The 26138-nt window shown below is 33.2% G+C and overlaps 1 protein-coding gene across 1 annotated transcript in view; it reads left to right on the plus strand.

Moving 5' to 3' along the window:
• Positions 1-26138, plus strand: part of Nup75 (nuclear pore complex protein Nup75) — a 125056-nt gene that overhangs the window by 84215 nt on the left and 14703 nt on the right. The window contains exon 9 of the mRNA XM_089091303.1: positions 15713-16001. Coding sequence (XP_088947429.1) covers positions 15713-16001 — 289 coding nt within the window. The remainder of the gene's footprint in view (positions 1-15712; positions 16002-26138) is intronic.

Below are 26138 nucleotides of genomic sequence, written 5' to 3' on the forward strand. Positions count from 1 at the left end.
AATGGCATAAGTAAGGTTTTCACAAAATCGTCAAGTACTTCCCCTTTTTCAAAAATCATACTCATAATCTTCAATAACTTATTTCTGATCTCAGAGCCACCATATTTAAGAAACTCATTTACCACCCTATCAGCACCTGGAGCCTTATTATTCTTTAATCCTTTTTGTACTGTTGCTAGTTCCTCCTCACAAAACAAATCTTCCTTCACATCCAAAGTATCACAAACTTTTTCATTTTCCTCTATATTTTCTCCTGCAACTCTATCTCGGTTAAGCAAGTTCTCAAAATTCTTCGGCCCATCTCTCTTTAGTTTTTTCCTTATCGCTAATTGCGACCCCATTCCTATCTTTAACTGGGACAAGTCCGGATTGACTACTCCCTCTCAATTTGTTAACGTGCCAGTACAGTATTTTACTATTATGCCATCTAGCTGCATCTTCCAGATCCTCGGCAATTTTATCCATGGCCTCCACTTCACACCTCCTTAGTTCATATTTTAATGCTTTCTCCACTTTCTTTACATTCCTTTTGTTTTCATATGATCTATCACTCAGATAATTTTTGTACAAGTCCTTTCTCCTTTCTATTAAACATAAAGCCTTTTCACTAATATTCTTAGCTGCAGTTCAAGCTGTTTTCCCTAATGCACCTTCAGCAACTTCAAAAATTATTTTTCTAAAATTATTCCAACTATCTTCTATATCATCAAATTTTAGATTTAGGAGTTTAGTATGCAGATATCCCCGGGAGTTTTCTCTTAAACTCTCATCCTGGATTCTATCAAAATCATAGATTCCCGGGAAGTAGCTACTCTTCCGATATATCAGTTTTTAATTAACACTTGACGCTACTAGACGGTGATCTTTATTTTTAATATGAATAACAGCACTCCTATATACCCTAGCATCTTGTATTTATCCTGCCAGTCTTCGGTTTACTATAACATAATCAATAAGGTTTGCTGTCTTACCATCACGTGAATACCATGTTAACTTATGAGCCATTTTATGACCAAACACCGTATTGGTTATAACTAGATTGTTATACCCACAAAATTGCAAAGGTCTGTATCCATTACTGTTTTCTTTTCCAAAACCAAATTTACCTAGGCTGGGATACCATCTATCCCTATTTCTACCAACCTGGGTGTTAAAATTTCCCAGCAATAATATCGTATCTTTGCCTGGCACTTTGAATGTTTACTCCTGCAACCGTCTCTAAAATTCATCCGAGCCTTTAGTATCTGCGCCAGTTGCCTTTACAGGTGCACACGCTGTAGTACTTTATACCCTGAACTTTCTAGTCATAAAGTGAGCAATTATTATTCTATTATTAATACCTCCCAAGCTTAAACAAGACTTAGCAGCTTCATTATTCATCATGAGCCCTACTCCCTGTCTATGTACCCCATACTTCCTGTCTGAGTAAACAAATTCTATATTACCTAATTTTATGCTTCCTACCCCTGGGATATGAGTTTCTGAAACTCCTAATAAATCCAATTCGAATCGTCTGAATTCGTCAGTCAAAATGTCGATACGATAATCATTTCTTAATGTCGTAACATTCCAAGTTCCGATTTTAATGTTCTTTAAATCATTGAAATTATTTTCGCCGCAGGAAAAGCAATGATCCCGGATACCAGTGCAGGACGGGGATCACATATCTTCTCAAGTATACGCCAAAGGGCTTAAGTCAGCTTAGACCCGGACAGCAAGAAGTCCCTTGGAGTTCCATGAATGGGGGTGTTGTGCAATCTTGGGCCCAACTTGGTCATAACTTTGTTTTCAGTACTTCGTGATGCTCATCTAAAAAGAGTCAAACTACTACACAGATAGTCTCAAGCGTTTTACTTCCAACTAATTGTATATCCATTCCTACAAATATTATGCTACTACGGGGAGGTAACCCATAATAGATAAATTATCTAGGAAGAGGTTTTTCAGCCCAAAGCCACCCATCAAAACCTGCCAAGCCCAGAAGAATTGTCTATTGATCAGAATCCTGTGCGAATGCTGTGTCGTTTACTAGGCTATAATTTTCTTGAGGGGCGCCACTCCTCAAGTGGGAATAGAGTTGACCGCAAGGTCCTCAGTCTTGCAGGTACCCTGAAAAGGTCGAGGCAACCCTTTGCAGAGGCCGTTGTCCATAGATCTGGATCTTACGCCCTACCACAGTTTTCCTCCTATAGAGGATCCTCCCGCGATGGTGTTCTGCATCACCATGCAATATAACCAATTACTGGGAGAGCGTTTGCAACTCATGGGACATTTGGACAAACCAGTGGGCCCTTTTGAGAGTAGAGTTTAGGGGCCTTCTTCCTCCTCCACCTGTATTCATGACCCCGGGTGAGGGTGTCCAAATTTCTATGTTGGACCCCCAGGGACAAGGTCTCCCCTTGCTCCTTGCCTCCTATGGAGGTACCCAAACTCGCAAACTACTTATAAATATATATAACTCAGTGAATATATAAGTTATATACAGATATATAGAACTCACTGAAATATTTAACCTACTACTTATAAATATATATAACTCACTGAATATATAAGTTATATACAGGAATATAGAACTCACTGACATATTTAACCTACTACTTATAAATATATATAACTCACTGACTATATAAGTTATATACGGAAATATATAACTTACTGACATATTTAACCTACTACTTATAAATATGTATAACTCACTGAATATATAAGTTATATACAGAAATATAGAACTCACTGACATATTTAACCTACTACTTATAAATATATATAACTCACTGACTATATAAGTTATATACAGAAATATAGAACTCACTGACATATTTAACCTACTACTTATAAATATATATAACTCACTGACTATATAAGTTATATACAGAAATATATAACTTACTGACATATTTAACCTGCTACTTATAAATATATATAACTCACTGACTATATAAATTATATACAGAAATATAGAACTCACTGACATATTTAACCTACTACTTATTAATATATATAACTCACCGACTATATAAGTTATATACAGAAATATAGAACTCACTGACATATTTAACCTACTACTTATAAATATATATAACTCACTGACTATATAAGTTATATACAGAAATATAGAACTCACTGACATATTTAACCTTCTACTTATAAATATATATTACTCACCGACTATATAAGTTATATACAGAAATATAGAACTTACTGACATATTTAACCTACTACTTATAAATATATATAACTCACTGACTATATAAGTTATATACAGAAATATAGAACTCACTGACATATTTAACCTACTACTTATAAATATATATATATAACTCACTGACTATATAAGTTATATACAGAAATATAGAACTCACTGACATATTTAACCTACTACTTGTAAATATATATAACTCACTGACTATATAAGTTATATACATAAATATATAACTTACTGACATATTTAATCTACTACTTATAAATATATATAACTCACCGACTGATATAACTCACCGACTATATAAGTTATACACAGAAATATATAACTTACTGACATATTTAACCTACTTCTTATAAATATATATAACTCATTGACTAAATAAGTTATATACAGAAATATATAACTTACTGACATATTTAACCTACTACTTATAAATATATATAACTCACTGACTATATAAGTTATATACAGAAATATATTACTTACTGACATATTTAACCTACTACTTATAAATATATATAACTCACCGACTATATAAGTTATATACAGAAATATAGAACTCACTGACATATTTAACCTACTACTTATAAATATATATAACTCACCGACTATATAAGTTATATACAGAAATATAGAACTCACTGCCATATTTAACCTACTACTTATAAATATATATAACTCACCGACTATATAAGTTATATACAGAAATATAGAACTCACTGCCATATTTAACCTACTACTTATAAATATATATAACTCACCGACTATATAAGTTATATACAGAAATATAGAACTCACTTACATATTTAACCTACTACTTATAAATATATATAACTCACTGACTATATAAGTTATATACAGAAATATATAACTTACTGACATATTTAACCTACTAATTATAAATATATATAACTCACTGACTATATACGTTCTATACATAAATATAGAACTCACTGACATATTTAACCTACTACTTATAAATATATATAACTCACTGACTATATAAGTTATATACAGAAATATGTAACTTACTGACATATTTGACCTACTATTTATAAATATACATAACTCACTGACTATATAAGTTATATACAGAAATATAGAACTCACTGACATATTTAACCTACTACTTATAAATATATATAACTCACTGACTATATAATTTATATACAGAAATATATAACTTACTGACGTATTTAATCTACTACTTATAAATATATATATTTAACTCACTTACTATATAAGTTATATACAGAAATATAGAACTCAGACATATTTAACCTACTACTTATAAATATATATAACTCGCTGACTATATAAGTTATATACAGAAATATAGAACTCACTGACATATTTAACCTACTACATATAAATATATATAACTCACTGACTATATAAGTTACATACAGAAATATATAACTTACTGACATATTTAACCTACTACTTATAAATATATAGAACTCACTGACTATATAAGTTATATACAGAAATATATAACTCACTGACATATTTAACCTACTACTTATAAATATATATAACTCACTGACTATATGTTATATACAGAAATATAGAGCTCACTGACATATTTAACCTACTACTTATAAATATATATAACTCACTGATTATATAAGTTATATACAGAAATATATAACTTACTGACATATTTAACCTACTACTTATAAATATATATAACTCACTGACTATATAAGTTATATACAGAAATATAGAACTCACTGACATATTTAACCTACTACTTATAAATATATATATAACTCACTGACTATATAAGTTATATACAGAAATATAGAACTCACTGACATATTTAACCTACTACTTATAAATATATATAACTCACTGACTATATAAGTTATATACATAAATATATAACTTACTGACATATTTAATCTACTACTTATAAATATATATAACTCACTGACTATATAAGTTATATACAGAAATATATAACTTAGTGACATATTTAACCTACTACTTATAAATATATATAACTCACTGACTGTATAAGTTATATACAAAAATATATAACTCACTGACATATTTAACCTACTACTTATAAATATATATAACTCACTGACTATATAAGTTATATACAGAAATATATAACTTACTGACATATTTAATCTACTACTTATAAATATATATAACTCACTGACTATATAAATTACATACAGAAATATGTAACTTAGTGACATATTTAACCTACTACTTATAAATATATATAACTCACTGACTATATAAGTTATATATAGAAATATAGAACTCACTAACATATTTAACCTACTACTTATAAATATATACAACTCACTGACTATATAAGTTATATATAGAAATATAGAACTCACTGACATATTTAACCTACTACTTATAAATATATATAACTCACTGACAATATAAGTTATATACAGAAATATATAACTTACTGACGTATTTAACCTACTACTTATAAATATATATAACTCACTTACTATATAAGGTATATACAGAACTATAGAACTCACTGACATATTTAACCTACTACTTATAAATATATATAACTCACTGATTATATAAGTTATATACAGAAATATAGAACTCACTGACATATTTAACCTACTACTTATAAATATATATAACTCGCTGACTATATAAGTTATATACAGAAATATAGAACTCACTGACATATTTAACCTATTACTTATAAATATATATAACTCACTGACTATATAAGTTATATACAGAAATATATAACTTACTGACATATTTAACCTACTACTTATAAATATATATAACTCACTGAATATATAAGTTATATACAGAAATATATAGCTCCCTGACACGCTTAACCTACTGAATATAAATATATATAACTCACTGAATATATAAGTTATATACAGAAATATATAACTTACTGACATATTTAACCTACTACTTATCAAACAGTTCGTGGTAACGAACTGTAAGTAAGGAGCGACCCGGCTCAATGGTAACCGAAACTAAAAAACGGAATTTTGGTACCAATAGATACATCAAAAGAATCAGATTTTAATTCTGATGTCAAATATATAAGTTTCATCAAGTTTAATGTTACCCGTCAAAAGTTACGCGCCTGAGAAAATTTGGCTGATTTTCGAAAAAAGGGGGGAAAACCCCCTAAAAGTTATAGAACCTTAATGAAAATCACACCATCATATTCAGCGTATCAGAGAACCCTACTATAGAGGTTTCAAGCTCCTATCTACAAAAATGTGGAATTTTGCATTTTTTGCCAGAAGAAAGATCACGGGTGCGTGTTTATTTGTTTGTTTTTTTTTTCCCCAGGGGTAATCGTACTGACCCAGTGGTCAATAGTGGACAAAAAATGGAGGGCAACTAGGCCCCCTCCCACGCTCATTTTTTTCTCAAAGTCACCCAATTTAAATTTTGAGATTGCCATTTTGTTCAGCATAGTCGAAACTCTAATAAATATGTCTTACGATGACTTAATCCCCCACAGTTCCCAGGGGAAGGGCTGCAAGTTATAAACTTTGCCCATTGCTTACATATTGTATTGATTATTGGGAAGTATACAGACATTTTCAGGAAGAATTTTTTGCTGGTGGGGGGGGGGCTGGAGGAGGGGGTTACTCGGGAGAACCTTTCTGTGGAGGATGTTTCTTTGGGGTAAGGGACATTTCTATGAAGGGGGCACCGTATTCCCAGGCATTATTTAAAATATGATCAGAAATTGAATTAAAAAAACAAGTTTTTCAACTGAAAGTAAGGAGCAGTGTTAGAGCTAAAAATGAACAGAAAATATTACACTTATGAGGGGCTTCGCCTCCAAATCAATACAACACTCGTAACACTACAGTTTTTTCTGCGCTGTAGAAAGTGGTACATCGTAGATTTGTACGACTGGTGGGTTTAAGAGTGTTTTGAATTAAAAAAAAAATTAAATTTTGACGTAAAGAGCGTGATATTGGCTAAGGGGAGAACCCCCTCATATACATAATAAAAAAATACAATAAAAAAAACAAGGGATACGGCTCAATAGTAATCGAAACTTTTAAAAACGGAACTTTGATGTCAATAAATGTATCAAAAGAATGGGCTTATAATGCTGACTCTAAATATATGAATTTTATTAAGTTTAGTATTACTCATCAAAGGCTACGAGCCTGAGAAAATTTACCTGATTTTTTAAAGAGGGGGAAACATCCCCTAAAAGTGAAAGAATTTTAATGAAAATCACACCGTCAGATTCAGCGTATCGGAAAACCCTATAACATAGGTTTCAAGCTCATATAATCAAAAATCTGCAACTTTGTATTTTTTGCCAGAAGAAAAATATACGAATATAGAAGTTCGTTACGTAAGTTAATTTGTAAATTACGTCTGAACCAAATTTAGAGATAGCCATTTAGCAAAAGAAAAGTAAAATTTTTATGCAAATTTTGTTTACTTATTCTATGACGGCGAGCCAAAATAAAAGCTGCATTAACTAAAAAACGATCAGAAATTAAATAAAAAAACAAGTTTTTTAAACTGAAAGTAAGGAGCGACATTAAAACTTAAAACGAACAGAAAGTATTCCGTATATGAAAGGGGCTGTCCCCTCCTCAACGCCTCGCTCTTTACGCTAAAGTTTGACTCTGTCTCACAACTTTATTTTTTAAAACAGTAAAAAACATTAGCGTAAAGAGCGAGGCGTTGAGGAGGGGACAGCCCCTTTCATATACGGAATAATTGCTGTTCGTTTTAAGCTTTAATGTCGCTCATTACTTTCAGTTTAAAAGACTTGTTTTTTTTTATTTAATAAATATATATAACTCACTGACTATAGAAGTTATATACAGAAATATAGAACTCACTGACATATTTAACCTACTACTTATAAATATATATAACTCACTGACTATATAAGTTATATATATAAATATATAACTTACTGACATATTTAATCTACTACTTATAAATATATATAACTCACCGACTGATATAACTCACCGACTATATAAGTTATATACAGAAATATATAACTTACTGACATATTTAACCTACTACTTATAAATATATATAACTCACTGACTATATAAGTTATATACAGAAATATATAACTTACTGACATATTTAACCTACTACTTATAAATATATATAACTCACTGACTATATAAGTTATATACAGAAATATATTACTTACTGACATATTTAACCTACTACTTATAAATATATATAACTCACCGACTATATAAGTTATATACAGAAATATAGAACTCACTGACATATTTAACCTACTACTTATCAATATATATAACTCACTGACTATATAAGTTATATACAGAAATATAGAACTCACTGCCATATTTCACCTACTACTTATAAATATATATAACTCACTGACTATATAAGTTATATACAGAAATATGTAACTTACTGACATATTTGGCCTACTACTTATAAATATATATAACTCACTGACTATAAGTTATATACAGAAATATAGAACTCACTGACATATTTAACCTACTACTTATAAATATATATAACTCACTGACTATATAAGTTATATACAGAAATATGTAACTTACTGACATATTTGGCCTACTACTTATAAATATATATAACTCACTGACTATAAGTTATATACAGAAATATAGAACTCACTGACATATTTAACCTACTACTTATAAATATATATAACTCACTGACTATATAATTTATATACAGAAATATATAACTTACTGACGTATTTAATCTACTACTTATAAATATATATATAACTCACTTACTATATAAGTTATATACAAAAATATAGAACTCACTGACATATTTAACCTACTACTTATAAATATATATAACTCGCTGACTATATAAGTTATATACAGAAATATAGAACTCACTGACACATTTAACCTACTACATATAAATATATATAACTCACTGACTATATAAGTTACATACAGAAATATATAACTTACTGACATATTTAACCTACTACTTATAAATATATAGAACTCACTGACTATATAAGTTATATACAGAAATATATAACTCACTGACATATTTAACCTACTACTTATAAATATATATAACTCACTGACTATGTTATATACAGAAATATAGAGCTCACTGACATATTTAACCTACTACTTATAAATATATATAACTCACTGAATATATAAGTTATATACAGAAATATATAACTCACTGGCATATTTAACCTACTACTTATAAATATATATAACTCACTGACTATATAAGTTATATACAGAAATATAGAACTCACTGACATATTTAACCTACTACTTATAAATATATATATAACTCACTGACTATATAAGTTATATACAGAAATATAGAACTCACTGACATATTTAACCTACTACTTATAAATATATATAACTCACTGACTATATTAGTTATATACATAAATATATAACTTACTGACATATTTAATCTACTACTTATAAATATATATAACTCACTGACTATATAAGTTACATACAGAAATATGTAACTTAGTGACATATTTAACCTACTACTTATAAATATATATAACTCACTGGCTATATAAGTTATATACAGAAATATAGAACTCACTGACATATTTAACCTACTACTTATAAATATATATAACTCACTGACTATATAAGTTATATACAGAAATATATAACTTACTGACATATTTAATCTACTACTTATAAATATATATAACTCACTGACTATATAAGTTACATACAGAAATATGTAACTTAGTGACATATTTAACCTACTACTTATAAATATATATAACTCACTGACTATATAAGTTATATATAGAAATATAGAACTCACTAACATATTTAACCTACTACTTATAAATATATACAACTCACTGACTATATAAGTTATATATAGAAATATAGAACTCACTGACATATTTAACCTACTACTTATAAATATATATAACTCACTGACAATATAAGTTAAATACAGAAATATATAACTTACTGACATATTTAACCTACTACTTATAAATATATATAACTCACTTACTATATAAGGTATATACAGAACTATAGAACTCACTGACATATTTAACCTACTACTTATAAATATATATAACTCAATGACTATATAAGTTATATACAGAAATATAGAACTCACTGACATATTTAACCTATTACTTATAAATATATATAACTCGCTGACTATATTAGTTATATACAGAAATATAGAACTCACTGACATATTTAACCTATTACTTATAAATATATATAACTCACTGACTATATAAGTTATATACAGAAATATATAACTTACTGACATATTTAACCTACTACTTATAAATATATATAAATCACTGACTATATAAGTTATATACAGAAATATAGAACTCACTGATATATTTAACCTACTACTTATAAATATATATAACTCACTGACTATATAAGTTATATACAGAAATATATAACTTACTGACATATTTAACCTACTACTTATCAAACAGTTCGTGGTAACGAACTGTAAGTAAGGAGCGACCCGGCTCAATGGTAACCGAAACTAAAAAACGGAATTTTGGTACCAATAGATACATCAAAAGAATCAGACTTTAATTTTGATTTCAAATATATAAGTTTCATCAAGTTTAATGTTACCCGTCAAAAGTTACGCGCCTGAGAAAATTTGTCTGATTTTCGAAAAAAGGGGGGAAAACCTCCTAAAAGTTATAGAACCTTAATGAAATTCACACCATCATATTCAGCGTATCAGAGAACCCTACTATAGAGGTTTCAAGCTCCTATCTACAAAAATGTGGAATTTTGCATTTTTTGCCAGAAGAAAGATCACGGATGCGTGTTTATTTGTTTGTTTTTTTCCCCAGGGGTAATCGTATTGACCCAGTGGTCCTAGAATATCGTAAGAGGACTCATTGGAACGGAAATTAAAAGTTCTAGTGCTCTTTTTAAGTGACCAAAAAAAATGGAGGGCAACTAGGCCCCCTCTCACGCTCATTTTTTCTCAAAGTCACCCAATTTAAATTTTGAGATAGCCATTTTGTTCAGCATAGTCGAAACTCTAACAAATATGTCTTTTACGATGACTTAATCCCCCACAGTTCCCAGGGTATGGGATGAATGTTTTTAAGTTTGCCCTTTGCTTACATTTTTTATTTGTTTTTGGGATTTATACTTAAATTTTCAGTATGGTTTTTTTTCTGGTGGGGGGGGGGCGGGAGGAGAGGGTAACTCGGGAGAATCTTTCCGTGGAGGATGTTTCTTTGGGGTAAGGGACATTTCTATGGAGGGGGCGCCGTATTTCCAAGCATTATTTAAAAAACGATCAGAAATTAAACTAAAAAAAACAAGTTTTTTCAACTGAAGGTAAGAAGCAACATTAGAACTTAAAATGAACAGAAATTATTACGTATATGAGGGGTGACTCCCCCAAGTCAATACCTCGCTTTTTACGCTACAGTTTTTTTAATGGTTTCAAAAGAGCTATCTATTCTAATTAAACGGCTTTTGTGATTCAGGGGTTTGTGAATTAAAAAAAAAATTAACTTTTAACGTAAAGAGCGTGGTATTGACCATGGGGAGAGCCCCCTCATATACGTAATAAAAAAAAAATAAAAGAAACAAGCGATACGGCTCAATAGTAATCGAAACTTTTAAAAACGGAATTTAGAAGTCAATAAATGTATCAAAAGAATGGGCTTATAATGCTGACTCTAAATATATGAATTTTATTAAATATCGTATTACTCATCAAAGGCTACGAGCCTGAGAAAATTTACCTGATTTTTTAAAGAGGGGGGAAACATCCCCTAAAAGTGAAAGAATTTTAATAAAAATCACAACGTCAGATTCAGCGTATCGGAAAACCCTATAACATAGGTTTCAAGCTCATATATTCAAAAATCTGCAACTTTGTATTTTTTGCCAGAAGAAAAATATACGAATATAGAAGTTCGTTACGTAAGTTAATTTGTAAATTACGTCAGAACCAAATTTAGAGACAGCCATTTAGCAAAAGAAAAGTAAAATTTTTATGCAAATTTTGTTTACTTATTCAATGACGGCGAGCCAAAATAAAAGCTGCATTAACTAAAAAACGATCAGAAATTAAATAAAAAAACAAGTTTTTTAAACTGAAAGTAAGGAGCGACATTAAAACTTAAAACGAACAGAAATTATTCCGTATATGAAAGGGCTGTCCCCTCCTCAATGCCTCGCTCTTTACGCTAAAGTTTGACTCTTTCTCACCACTTCATTTTTAAAAACAATAAAAAACTTTAGCGTAAAGAGCGAGGCGGTGAGGAGGGGACAGCCCCTTTCATATACGGAATAATTGCTGTTCGTTTTAAGTTTTAATGTCGCTCATTACTTTCAGTTTAAAAGACTTGTTTTTTTTTTATTTAATAAATATATATAACTCACTGACTATATAAGTTATATACAGAAATATATAACTTACTGACATATTTATCCTACTACTTATAAATAGATATAACTCACTGACTATATAAGTTATATACAGAAATATAGAACTCACTGACATATTTAACCTACTACTTATAAATATATATAACTTACTGACATATTTAACCTACTACTTATAAATATGTATAACTCACTGACTATATAAGTTATATACAGAAATATAGAACTCACTGACATATTTAACCTACTACTTATAAATATATATAACTCACTGACTATATAAGTTATATACAGAAATATATAACTTACTAGCTCATTTAATATTCTACTTGATTGTTTGCCTTAGTAATTTCTCTTCTTTGATCGTCCATGTTTTCAAATTGAATTTATTTGCCAAGAATACGCCATTTTTTCTGAGAAAAATTATATTTATCATTTGCACGAGCACGGTCACAAAATGCTGGAAAAAACGCCGCGTCTGTCTAGATTTCAAGAAATTGACTGAACAGAACTTTTTTTGGACGTCACACTTAACGTCAAAGTTAACATCTCTCTTAAAAATAAGTGTCCTTTTGCTTAGTTATTCCAGGGGACTAGGAGGGGGGGGGGTCAGGAGCCCAGGAGCCTAGGGGGGCCAAGAGACAACTATTACACCTAAACCATAACAGATTTAAATGTATTTTAAATTTTGGACACAAAAAAACACTAGAAAACCTACGAGTCTTTCAAAATCTATCTTCAAAAAAACTATAATCACGTAATTCCTGAAATTCTAAAATTCTATAATACCATTTTTTTTAGTACTTGGGCACAAAGACCGTGAAGACAAATTTCTGACATCATTTTCGACTTCCTTGTAAAAACAGTTCGATCTAAATCTTTGCAATGTTCTATCGCTTTTTATTTTCTACCGCTATTTATTTTTATTGCTTATAAGAGAAGGTTTAGTTTTGGCCTCCATGACCAAAACAAAACAAATCAAAAGTCAAAATTTCAAATTTTTTCACAAAATGAGCGAAGAGGTGTAACTTTGGAAATTAGATACCCGATTGATCTTGGAAACCCGATAAGACGCAGCAAAAGGTTTGGGTCAATCAATACAACATCCTGATACTAAGGGGGATGGTCAGTAAATCTAGTAAATCAGTAAATCACAGTGAAACTCCAAAAAATTAGTGAAGTATTAATCAAAAATTAAGCGAAAAGAAGGGGGAGCGACATGATTTGGTATTTGAAACTCAATTAAGACTGACATGTGTCTATAGTAACCAAAACTCTAAACCCCTAACCTAAACTCCTTGCTCTTTACACTAAAGTTTGTCTAAAGTTTGACTTTCAAATAGTTACTGGTGACGAACTGTAAGTACGGAGCGACTCGGCTCAATAGTAACCAAAACTCTAAAAACCGGAATTTTGACACCCATAGATACATCAATAGAATCAGCTTATTATGCTAATTCCGAATGAATAAGATTCATCACGTTTAGTGTTACCCATCAAAAGTTACGAGCCTGAAAAAATTTGCCTGATTTTTGAAATAGGGGGAAACACCCCTTAAAATCCAAGGAATCTTGATGAAAATCACACCATCAGATTCAGCGTATATGATAACTCTACTGTAGAAGTTTCAACCTCCTATGTAAAAATGTGGAATTTCGCTATTTTGGCCAGAAGGGATTTGGGTGATCCAGGGGTGATTGCATTAAAATAGTAGTCCTAGAAGAGGTGCATTCGAATGGAAATTAAAATTTCTAGTGTCCTTTCTAAGGGACAAAAAAGATTGGAGGGAAACTGACCCTCCCACGCCCATTTGTTCCCCAAAGTTATACGATCAAAATTTTGAGATAACCATTTTGTTCAGTATTGTTGAAAGATCAAATAATTATGTCCTTAGGGGTAAAATGACCCCCCATAGTCCGTGGGGAGAGGCCTCTAAGTTATGAAATTTGCCCTTTTTTAGGTATAGTATTTGTTATTGGGAAGTATACTCACATTTTTCTGGGGGAGGGGGATTTTGTGCTTGGGGTGGATTTTCATTTAGAGAATCTTCCTAGGGGAGGGAAATTTCCGGTTGGGGCGGTTTAATTTTCCAGGGAAAATTTTACACTGGGGGGATTTGAGAGAATTCCTATACGAAATTCTTTTTAATTGCTTTACAATCTTTTTGCCAACTCAATTTTACATGTGGAGATGTTCCGAAGGAAATATTCGGGGCTAATTTCCGGAGTGATCGAATAACCGATTAGAGATAAGCTTTTTTCAAATGAAAGTAAGCTAAGGATTTATTTTTCAGGCTGAATTGTCCATACGAAATTTTACGGGGACGGGGGATTTTCAGCGAGGATGGAACTGTTTGGAGGGAACTTGACGGGGGTAGGTGTACTTTACGTTGGATGAAATTAAATAATAAAAAACTAGTTTGTTTTTACTGAAATTAAAGAGTAACTTTAAAACTCAAAACGAACAGAAATTATTCCGTATATGAAGGGTTGTCCCCCTCTAAATACCTTGCTCTTTACGATGAAGTTTGACTGTTTGTCCCAATTTTTTAAGAACGGCTACTTAAACGCAGGGGCCGTTTAAAAAGTGCTAACAGCTTTAGCGTAAAGAGCAAGATATTGAGGATGGGGCAACCCTTCATATATGGAATAGGTTTATTCATGTACATTTGTTTTAAACAATAAGAATTTACGTTAGGAGTTTTGAAAGGCAACCAATAAATAAAACACCTGCAGTTATGAACTGGCTATTTTTTGCACTCTAAAGCGCTTTCAGTTAAGTACTAGTTAAACTTTAACGTAAAGAGGGGGAGGGGATAATAGGGTAGTAACCTCCCTTAGAAAAAGAATAATTTCTGTTCGTTTTCAGCTTTAATGTCAGTCTTTACTTTCATTTAAAGAAGTCCTTTCTTTTATTTAATGTGATTCAAAGCCGGGCTAAAATGGTCTAAAGGACTCAGCGGGAAGTTGCTTTATGGCAATTTTTGCTTAACAGTTTGAGCCGTATTTTATGCGTTTGTACATAAAAACTTTAATTTATCATTTTTGCAGTTTTGTTGTTTGCCTTTCTCGTCTTTCCATTGATCTAATATTTACTGATAATATTACAGTACAAACAATTTGTCGTATCATGGGACATAGAGCGGTCAGCAACCGTCAATGGGGCACAGCTCTTGGATGGGCTGAAAGAGCGCAAGACACACCTTTAGCTAACCAAATTGCGGACCAATTCCTTCAGTACTATTCTAAAAACTACCAATTTAATACCGTGGAACTACTTGATAGCCTTGGTTCAGCCATATTTACGAGTGACAGACTGGCGTTCGTCGGGAAATATAGAGAATTTCATAAACTATATTCAGCTGGTGACGTGAAAGGAGCGGCCAATTGTCTGGTCTGGTAAGTTCTCTCTTTCATTGGTTTTGCAATAGGCAATCATGTATACAAGAAGTTAACGGGGGAGGGGGATCTTTCCTAACACTAATAATAGCGATAATAGTAGTTATCTAAGTACCATTTTGCTTGCGTGTATACGAATTACCATGTTATTCTATAGAAGCTCTACACCTTTTCAAAGAGAGTGAGTATCCTCTCACATGGCCTTACATTTCTATAGAAGCTATACGAATTACCATGCTATTCTATGTTCCTTCCATTGTTATTCTATGGGACCTCTACACGTGACTAAACACGTTATGAAACTATGTGCTATTTGCCTATGTCCCGTTGTTACCATTCCAAACGAGTGGGGATTCCCCGCCTGTTCCTAAACATTTCAAAAAGTATAACAGTATGAACGGGGGATTTTCCGAACAAAATTGTTTCAACTCAAAGTTTTTTTTCAACCTGAGTGTTTTTTTTTTCAAGCTGACACCTGTTTTTTAGGGAGCCAATCAGAGACAACGGAGGTATTTACTCTTCTCTCTCTCTCAGACAATTTTTTGCTGCTTCTAGCTCAGTTTCATTGTGGCAGTTAGAGTGTCAAAAAATGAAAAATTTTTCTATACATGCCCGCTATGTATATACACACTGGGCAGCTAGTCATTATGTGGGAATTGCACAATTACTGACGAGTATAAAGAAAAGTGTAGACTATGCAACCCATGTAAATTGCAGAGAGGATAAGCTGTACAAATTAAAGGTTTTAATTCCTGTCATGAAGAGGTGTGTGACTCTCTTCCTAGAGGTCACCTACGTTCCAATAATCATTACGATAAATGTAATCAGTGGGAGAATACATATCTCGGTACGATTGGAAAGAATCATAATCGAGATTTTAGTTTATTGCTAAGAGATTGGTATCGTCGTGGTTTTAGATTGTTCTGGGAGGAGGAAACGGGTCAACGATTCAACTGCTGGAACAACAAAAGAATTTGGTTTCTGCGTCATCGTTGTGAAGACAATGACTACTATGATTATAAGTCCACTGATTTTTACTTGGCTGTGACGGAATGTGATTCGCCGCTTGAGGACACTATTTGTGACATTACTTCAAATAAACAAATTGAAACATGTGAATTCTATAAAAAGAGTGAGAATAGTATCATTGACTATAGAAAGAGATATGACAAGAGTGAAGTTACACTCTACTGCAGAAAATGTGACCCTGACATTGCACTACATCAGGATCAGTACACTGTGAATTCAAATAATCTACCTGCACTAGTTGTTGTCGACAAATACCTATACCTAGTAGAAGATGAAATCTAAAGAGTAGAAAAGTCGGTTTATCATGTATATAAGTTTTTATTAATAAACGATTTAACATACATTTTTAGAACATTTTATTAGCAGGGCACTAAAATAACTATTAAATAATCTTGTAAGTATATTTTCCACTAGAAAGTCGTTCAATCGAGGTAAGTCAACGTAGATGTCGAGAAACTGCTAGTAGGTGTAGCCACGACATCTGAACATGAAAACGAGTAGTGCATGAAAGCCACATGTCTTAGTCGTTAAATCCTGTACTCTTCGTTGATTTTGAATAATCGTTTCCCCATTGCTTTCAATAAAGTTGCTGATGTATGGAGTGTAGAATTTATACGATAGGCCAAGAGGATAAAAAAATTCAATATTCTTCGCTGTTTGAAAGATGCATAGACAATGGCCGGTCTTCAAAGTCGATGGACTGCTATTAACAATAATTTGGGTACTGTTAACACTTGGAATTTTGTCTTTGAAGTCCGAAGGTGCACAATAGGACTTGTACTGAGAAGTGCATGGATCCTTACTAAATACATTGATTATTCGGTTTGAGTTCATGATTCTAGGTCTAGTAGAACACAGCCGTCGGGTGTGATTTTCCAATAGGTTTCAAATTGACTCAGTGATATTAGCGTGATACTCTCAGTCAAAGCATCGGCAAATGTACACTCTAAACGTACATTCCCTGTTCGTACTATGCTCATATCCTGAGTCCCTGAAAAGTCTATAACAATTACCCCTGGATTTTTTGAAAACATTGAGTCGGTTATTCTATTTTCAAATAGTTGAGTCATGATATAGACATTGCATGATCAACTCGTACAGAGTTCAATTGGATTTTTTGTCAAAAGACAGAGTACAGTGGAATACCATTCACTTTGCACACAAGGCTAGATAGACCGAAAAAATTAAAATCATGGGGGGATTCAGTCCAGGATCCAACAGCACTGCCACTCTTCACAAAGGCCAAAGCCAATTTTGGTGGGATTTATCCATTGATAAATGATGAATCGCTATAGCTAAGAGAGCCGGTGGCAATGTGACGTTGATTGGTAACCGTATGGGGGACAAGAAGTTTAATGCTGTTGCCATTGGCTCTTAGCTTTTCCACTGCCAGTTCAATAGAGCTCATAACCTGTTGTTTTTGGACGTGGAGAATTGCTGATGTGATAATGACATTTGCATCGGGTACTGCAGGAAGTTTTTTTTCCTAAAATTAAATTCTATGGGGCCAGCTGTAACGTCAATCTAGACATTGGGGGGGTAGCCATTGGGATATATTAAATTTCTCATGATTTAATTTTCCAACCAGATGATACTCTTGGGCCACTTCAGTAGTCAACTCACTGTCAGTATCAACACCTGATCGATATTCATAGGCCAATGGTTGCCCTCTCCGCTCTTTGTACGTCTGTGGTGTCATCATCATAAACTGTATATAGCATGCATAGTTGGATAAATTATGGCTAGTGCTCACGAATGTTCCATTAATAAATATATCAATTTGTTTGAATAGGTTGTGTAGAATACAGTTTTCATAGGAGAGACCGTCGGCAGCAGTTGGAGTTGTATTATCTGACTTTTTCTTCACCGCAACATTTAAATCAATAGATGTTGATGACAAACCCATGAACTAGTCTTCATTGGAAAATACTTGAAAATGTATGGTGTACGAGAGGGGTTGTGGGGGATGAAATTGTTCAGAGAAGCCGTACCTGACACTGACTTAAACATTTTCAGCATTGAATAGATTCAATGAGGAACTAATTGATGGATATCCTTCCTTATGGGGGAGATAAGTAATCTTATGAGAAGATATCCTTCGTTGATATACCAATCTTTTTCTCTTATTCTACTTATTGGTCTTCCTTGTTTTATTCATCAAAGTCCTTGTTGATATCTTTTGCTTCACGCTAGGTTTGACACCGATAAGTGAATGATGTACAAGTATCTTTTTCAATCTCTCCCCATTTTGTCGAGATTTTAGTTGCTCACCAACGGTTCTTGCTGAAGATCTAGTATTTTTCTTAACTACTCGCCTTGAAATTCTTACCCGACCCCCAGTCCTGTAGTGTTGAGGCAGCAAAATTTGATGCAGCAGGTACAAGATATTTTCTGGCAAGGAGTAGTGCAGAACGAAATAACCTAGCAAACCAGCTACCAAGACCATAGACAGATATTATAGTACGACCCTTGTAGTAGTCCAATCCATTGCCTATTTGACGTGGACTCAAAGCACTAACATAGCAATCGATATCGGGGCAGACAAATGGAATTCTTCTATTGTTCATTTTAGGTGATTGTGCTATCGCCGACAATGGGTCGAAAATGACATGTAATCACTGCTAAGCCTTTTGTAATTGCTAAAGGATCACCCAATTCACTTCTTAGTGTTAACTGACAGAGTTCCAAATACGAAGTGTTTACAGGAACATACTGAAGATGTTTTATATTGTAGTGATGAACAAGTTCATGACACGTTTTTCGTTCAAGAACAAGAAGGAAGGCTAAATTTGAATTATTGGCTTTCGACGTTTCCACAAATGAAGCATAGAGAAATATGCAAGAATCTTAGACAAAACGGGGTGGATAATCAGCAAAAATAACTTGATCCATCCCGTAAACGGCGCCTGCATTTTCCCCATTGATCATATTTTGTTTAAAGCCAAGAACGTCCCTCAGATTATCATTTAGAAAAATTATTTTGGTGTTAACAGGTGAGATAATGTAATCATATCATATTCCAATAAATAATTAAAATGGAATATACTATTCCTACGATATGAGATTTTTCTATTGATTGTAAGACAAATCTGTCATATTATCGTATTCAATATATTTCAATTTAGTATGTGCATATTTACTAGATTTATGTGCTTCAACCCATTCATAGTCGACAAAGAGTGTCCAATCGAATGGTATATCTTTTATATAATACACAAGATCCTTTCTCAGGAAGTCATTGGTATTTTTGAGAATACAATTGACAGGATCCACTTCATACGCACCATCAAATTCGACGGCGGGGGACAGTTTTGCCTAAAAATCATTTTTCGTCTTCATTTTGTTGTAGAGGATCGGAAATACTGGACATAAATGATAAATACAAATCACTCGGCATTGTCCATATATTCAACAGTCATCCAAGAATTAAAATCAGAGTTGTATCCTGGCCACCGAACAAGTAACTATTTCTTACCCCTGCAAGTACGAGTCTTTATTATTCTTTAAGTTAGATGGCTTGCACTATTATTTTTAACATTTTATCGCTCATAGTCATAAAAGTCATTGAGAATCTCTTCATCTTCGGTATCGCGCAAATGAGCAGCTATGGGTTTATTGGCTAGGATTTCCGCCACTTTTAAAAAGATTGATGGACAACAAGTAATTCCCGTTTTTAAAAACATCAGTTGTCCTATTAAGTCTAACATTATCACCAGCATTAAATTTATTTTTCTTCTTGACAATCGTTTCATTGGAATACTGTTTAAGAAAGATGTCAATTGTATCATGATCAGAATGATGAACTTCCGTTGCGGTTGAGTTGGATAATGATCGATGAGGTCGTTGATTATAAATCAACATGATTGTATCTAAATCATGAATAAAAGCAGGTGTATTCTTCAATGTAAAATACCTTGAAATTAAAATTCGAATAGTTTTTATCAATCGTCTGACCAATAAAACCTTTATAGGCCTATGACTATGATAGAGCAGTGTACTATAATTCACTAGTACTTTTGCAACATGGGGATGAACCAATTCACTACCATGATCCGTTGGAATTTTTTTATACGAATCCTGTTCGAGAATACTTTCAATGGCCTGAGCAACTTCAACGCCTCTCTTTGGTCGGAATGGAATTGCATATGCATAGCGACTAAAAACACTGATTGCAAGAAGAATGTACTTGTACGGTGTATTGTGACGTCTTTGAACCTCATCTAGAGTCAGGAGATCTGCTTGCATTATATATAGTGGGAAAAAGGCTTTAGTTTTTCGATATTGATTGGCACGAAGTCTATGATTTCTATGCAGAGTGTAACTTGATTCATTTTGTAGAGAGTCTTGTTCACTTTTAGTGTGAACACCAGTGACCTTGGAAAGAGTGGTGAGGGAACTTAAACTCCCCACTTCACCAATATTTTTCTAAACACCTTTCAGAACTTCAACCATTTTGAACGTAAACACGTTGGGTAACGACCACTGCCCTTTTGTATACTGACCGTTGGTGATGGTGATGGTGGTGACGTTGACTTGATACGTCTTCGGTTTTGTCTAGCCATCAATGGTGTGCTAGAATTGTCCAAAATTGATTTAAAATATTCTTCTTCTTCATGTTCATATTTTAAAGGTGTTGACAATGATGCATGTTCATTTATTTTTTTTTAGAATTTGTCTATTGCTAATAAGACTTTTGGGGAAGTTTGATGTATTTAGAAAGTTGTATAGATGAGAGTCAAATGATAATAGTCCTTTATGATTGGTAGAACTATAATATATTTAATCAAGTAGATTATATCTCTTGCCCTGAATTATAAACCCTATTCCCATTGCTCTCAACTTCAATAAGATCTTGAATATTTTACTTGAGATAGGTTAGGAGTCATGTTATTTTTTCAAGATATTATTTGGGCAATAGATTTACAATTTTAAATAAAATTTAATCCAATTCTTCCTTCTTTAATTGTGTTCCAGCAGACTCTTGAGGAGATGATTCTTTTTTGTGATCAATAGCAGCAGCAGTGGCCTTCGCACGATAGGGCTTATGTTTATCCACTCGGCGAAGTGCATCTTGAAGTAAAAGCAGTTTCTTATCATCCTCAATATTCTTGTTGTCAAGGAATTTACTCAGATTGTTCTCAAAGTGTTCCACGGGTGAGAGAGTGAGTTCTATTGGAGTCAATTTATAGGGTTTTGCCATTACATAGTGAAAACTGTTTACAAGTCCTGCAATTATTGGCAGTAAAAGTGTGAAAAGGGTACCACCCGCCTTAAGAAGTTGTTTCTTTTTAAAATTCTTTCCCTTGTTTTTAGAAGCCAATGCACGTACAATGGAACGATGTTGCTTTGCCCGCTGCTGAACTACTTCTGGCAGTTGAACATTACCCTCGATCAAATTTAAACAAAGTTCAGATGTTAGATTAATGAAATCATTGTCAATACCATGTTTGAGTATGGCTTTCCTAAGCGAGGGTTTTGAACTGCTTAGAACTGAAAACAGATGTCTATTTTCATGTAGTTTCTTCAGTGTCATGATAGCAACTAATAGGTCTTTTTAGTGTTCCCGGGGAGATATACTGTAATTTCATTGTTGAAAATATCTGTGACTACACGCAGATCCTCGGGTGTATTTTGATTAAGATCCAATAGGATATAGCCGTGGGGTTTATTAGTTGCCTGATTGTATGCTGAGAGCAGAAATTTAAGGGCGCCTGGATAGATTTGTTTATTGAGAGTTATTAGCGAGCTAGAATCACGAACAACTCTGTAGATGATATAATAGGTGCAGTTCAATGCAAGTGTTCGCATACATTTGCTCTGATGAAAGAGATTGTGTAGAACCAGAGTAACGGAAATCTGTTCATGATGAGAGCAAATGTTAAACAATTGTAGGATTTCCTGGGACCATTGTTCAATAGATTCAGCCAGATCGTCAATGATCAACCAAGAGTTTGGTTCAATAATGCTGAAAACATCAAGTCCCTGTATGAATTGTATCTGCACCAATCCCATGGTGGTGGCAGCAATTGCTTTTATTTTATCATATGACTCCTGCCAAATACTGTAACAATAGTAGATTTTTTTTGGCTTTTCTAAAAACATTTTACCGCAATTTTTAATTATTTTAGTCAAAAGTGTTGTTTTGCGCCACATTGAGGGCTCACAGAGAAACTATCTAAAATATTTTTTAAATTGATACAAGATCCGTTCAACAGTTCACCTAGAGAACTAACTGTAGACCATATATTTCTAATGACTAAATAATGTCAATATTTCTTCTACTACTCCGTTCAAGAATAATAATAATAAGAAGAATACGAAAAAAAAAGAATCATATTTTATTTTATTATATGTATAAAAAAGTAACAATACTTAAAAAAATACTAAATCGAAAAAAAAGCACATTAAACTTGAAAAAAACAATAACATTTACATAGGCACAGAGAGAGAGAAAAAAACACTTAAATAAATACACTTTTTTTTGTTTATTTATTTATAGAAAAAATACAACATTTATTAGAATAAAGCACTTAAAATAATATCACTTTTTTTAAATTTAAATGCAACATGTACAAAAGCACAAAAAAAAAATCTGCTCTAAGTCCAAAAAAAAGATAACTTTGGTAGTGGCTGGCGGTGCGCCCCCGCTGGCGGCCGAACCCCCCCCCCCCGGGCCGCGAGCCCCCCCCCCCCCCAAAGGCCGCGAGGCCCCCCCAAAGGTTGTAGGAAAAAAACATTTACTGGACTTTATTCAAACCGAGACTTTCCCTATGGATAACACATTCGGCACGGTCTGAAGTTAAATAATGCCCAAGGGGGAGGGTAGTCACACCGTCTTGACAAACATAGACCTTGTCGGAGATGGTACTCATGGCAATTTTCTCAACATTTACAGTAAAATTTCTGTATTTGACAAAACGAATTGCCAGCAATTTGGCTCTTGGAATTGTATTTTGAAAAATCCAAATCCTATCGAAGTCCATGTCGAAATTATTATCAACTTAGCACTTGAGTACTCCTTTGCAACATTTATTGATTTCCTCGTCGTGTGTCTGTATAAAGTTCACCTTCAGACTTACAAACATACCACTCGAAATCATGTCGCTTCCCGTTTCTGATTTAAAAAATAAAAGCTGATTTGGCACCCGACGTTTAACTAGCTCTGGATATAGCCCACTCCAATTGGTGTAGTCCATCCGTGAGCTAATATTTTCACCGTGTGCCAAATCATCAATTAGATTTGGGGTTTTTACTTTTAACAGTAGAGAATCTGTGTCCCCGTAGCAGACCTCTACTTGCCCCTTCTCCAGCCACTGTACCCTAGCCACATTGTAGTAGAATTCCAAAATGAGCTTTTTAGAGATCTCCAAGATCATACTGCCTGCAGCAATATTTTTATTCAATACAATGCTTCTTTTTTTCCTATTCAATAGTACCATGTCCGGGCCAATGATTGTGAAGGAAGTGTAATTTGGATAGGCAATAATTCGAGCACATTGTTTTGGGTCGGTCACGACGTCACAACGATTTCTATTGCGAACACTCACACATTTTACCGAAAGCCGAATTCAAAATGAGTTTATAAATGTCTTTTTCGGCCTTCATCTGCGCTTCAAAACATTTCTTGACACAAGTGTCAACAAACATTTTTAAATATGGTTTTTGGCTAAACTGAAGCACTCTGTGAACATTTGTGACGTTGAAACCGTTGTTGCACATCCATTTTAAAGCCACATGATGTACAACAATATTTTTTTTCAGTAGCAGGTCAGGAATAAGTTTTTGCTTTGAAGGTAATCAATGCAATCCGTCGTCCTCAACTAAACGCCTATTGCATGGTCTCAAAGAGTCCCTATTCACGGGTCTATCGATTTGACGGAAAACAAAATCCTTTACTTAATCGTGAAGCTTAACTGTAATCTCCTCATCAATTTCCAAAACACCATCCAACCGGTCCATTCTTCTCAACACTGTTGTCAATGTTAGGGACATGGGGAGCTTGAGGGTCATTGAGCCATTTATAGTCACCTTAAGGTAGCGCATAATGGGACATGGCCGAGGGGTCGAGAGAATTCATATCAAGGAAAACTGCATCCGATTTTGTCCCCGTCTTCTCTCCAGTTGGAACAGTTTCAAAGATACGATCCCCGTGAAAAACAAATTCACCCCTCATTGACCTTTCGATGAACAGATGCTGATCAATGTCTGTGATTAGCCCGATTTTTTCCCCGCTAAGTTTTAGGATGAGGTCCATCACCAGATGAGGAGATGAAAAATAATAGCCCAAATCAAGATTAAATTCCCCATAGATTTTGTCCGTATTTTTACACATAATTTCTAACAAAGTTATCACATGACTCGACAAATACATCTTGAAGTAGTCAAAACCATTTTTATACCCTCCCTCTGCCCACACTTTTTTAGCAAAACTTTATTCGTCGGGGGAGCACTTACGATCATGCAGATTGTCGTAAAACGATTCAATCAAAGGAATAGTTTCCTCGGCGAATCTCTACATGGAACAATAATAATCATAGGGATATATGCCCTTGACCGACAACAAATCATTAAAATCATATGGAAATTGTTGCTTGAGAAGCGGGACAGCGTTGCAGCCGTCATCGTTTTTCTGCACCTGAATTAATTCGCTCAATGATTTAGGGAAAAAACTGTAGGAATCTAAAAAGCGAATTCTATTGGTGTACTCAATATCGGCTTCAACAAATTTCCATATAAATTCCAAAACAAGCAACTTTTCCGATGATTTAGGAATGATTTTGTAGGAAAAGCTGTCTATCACCCATGTATCATCCACTGTTCCATTTTTTTGAAGATATGCCAAGGCTGGTAGCACATATTTGAGACCGGACTTAGAGTTACGTATAAAAACTGGAAGAAAAAGTTTTTGTTTAATTTTTGAATTACAAGAAGCGTTAGCCCACTCCTGAAAGTAAATTTGTCCCGTTGAATTCGGCCCAATGAGGTGATTGTGATCCCGAACGGCGTCTTTTGGGGTAAGAGTATCTCTAAAAACCCAACAAATTGTTCCCTTTTCTAGCGCCAGTTTCTCCTTATCTGATAATGTCATTGGGTAGTTGATGTGACGCA

Source organism: Artemia sp. Qi Xiang Cuo, chromosome 6, assembly GCF_049724085.1.
Source record: "Artemia sp. Qi Xiang Cuo chromosome 6, ASM4972408v1, whole genome shotgun sequence".
Taxonomy (NCBI): Eukaryota; Metazoa; Arthropoda; class Branchiopoda; order Anostraca; family Artemiidae; genus Artemia; species Artemia sp. Qi Xiang Cuo.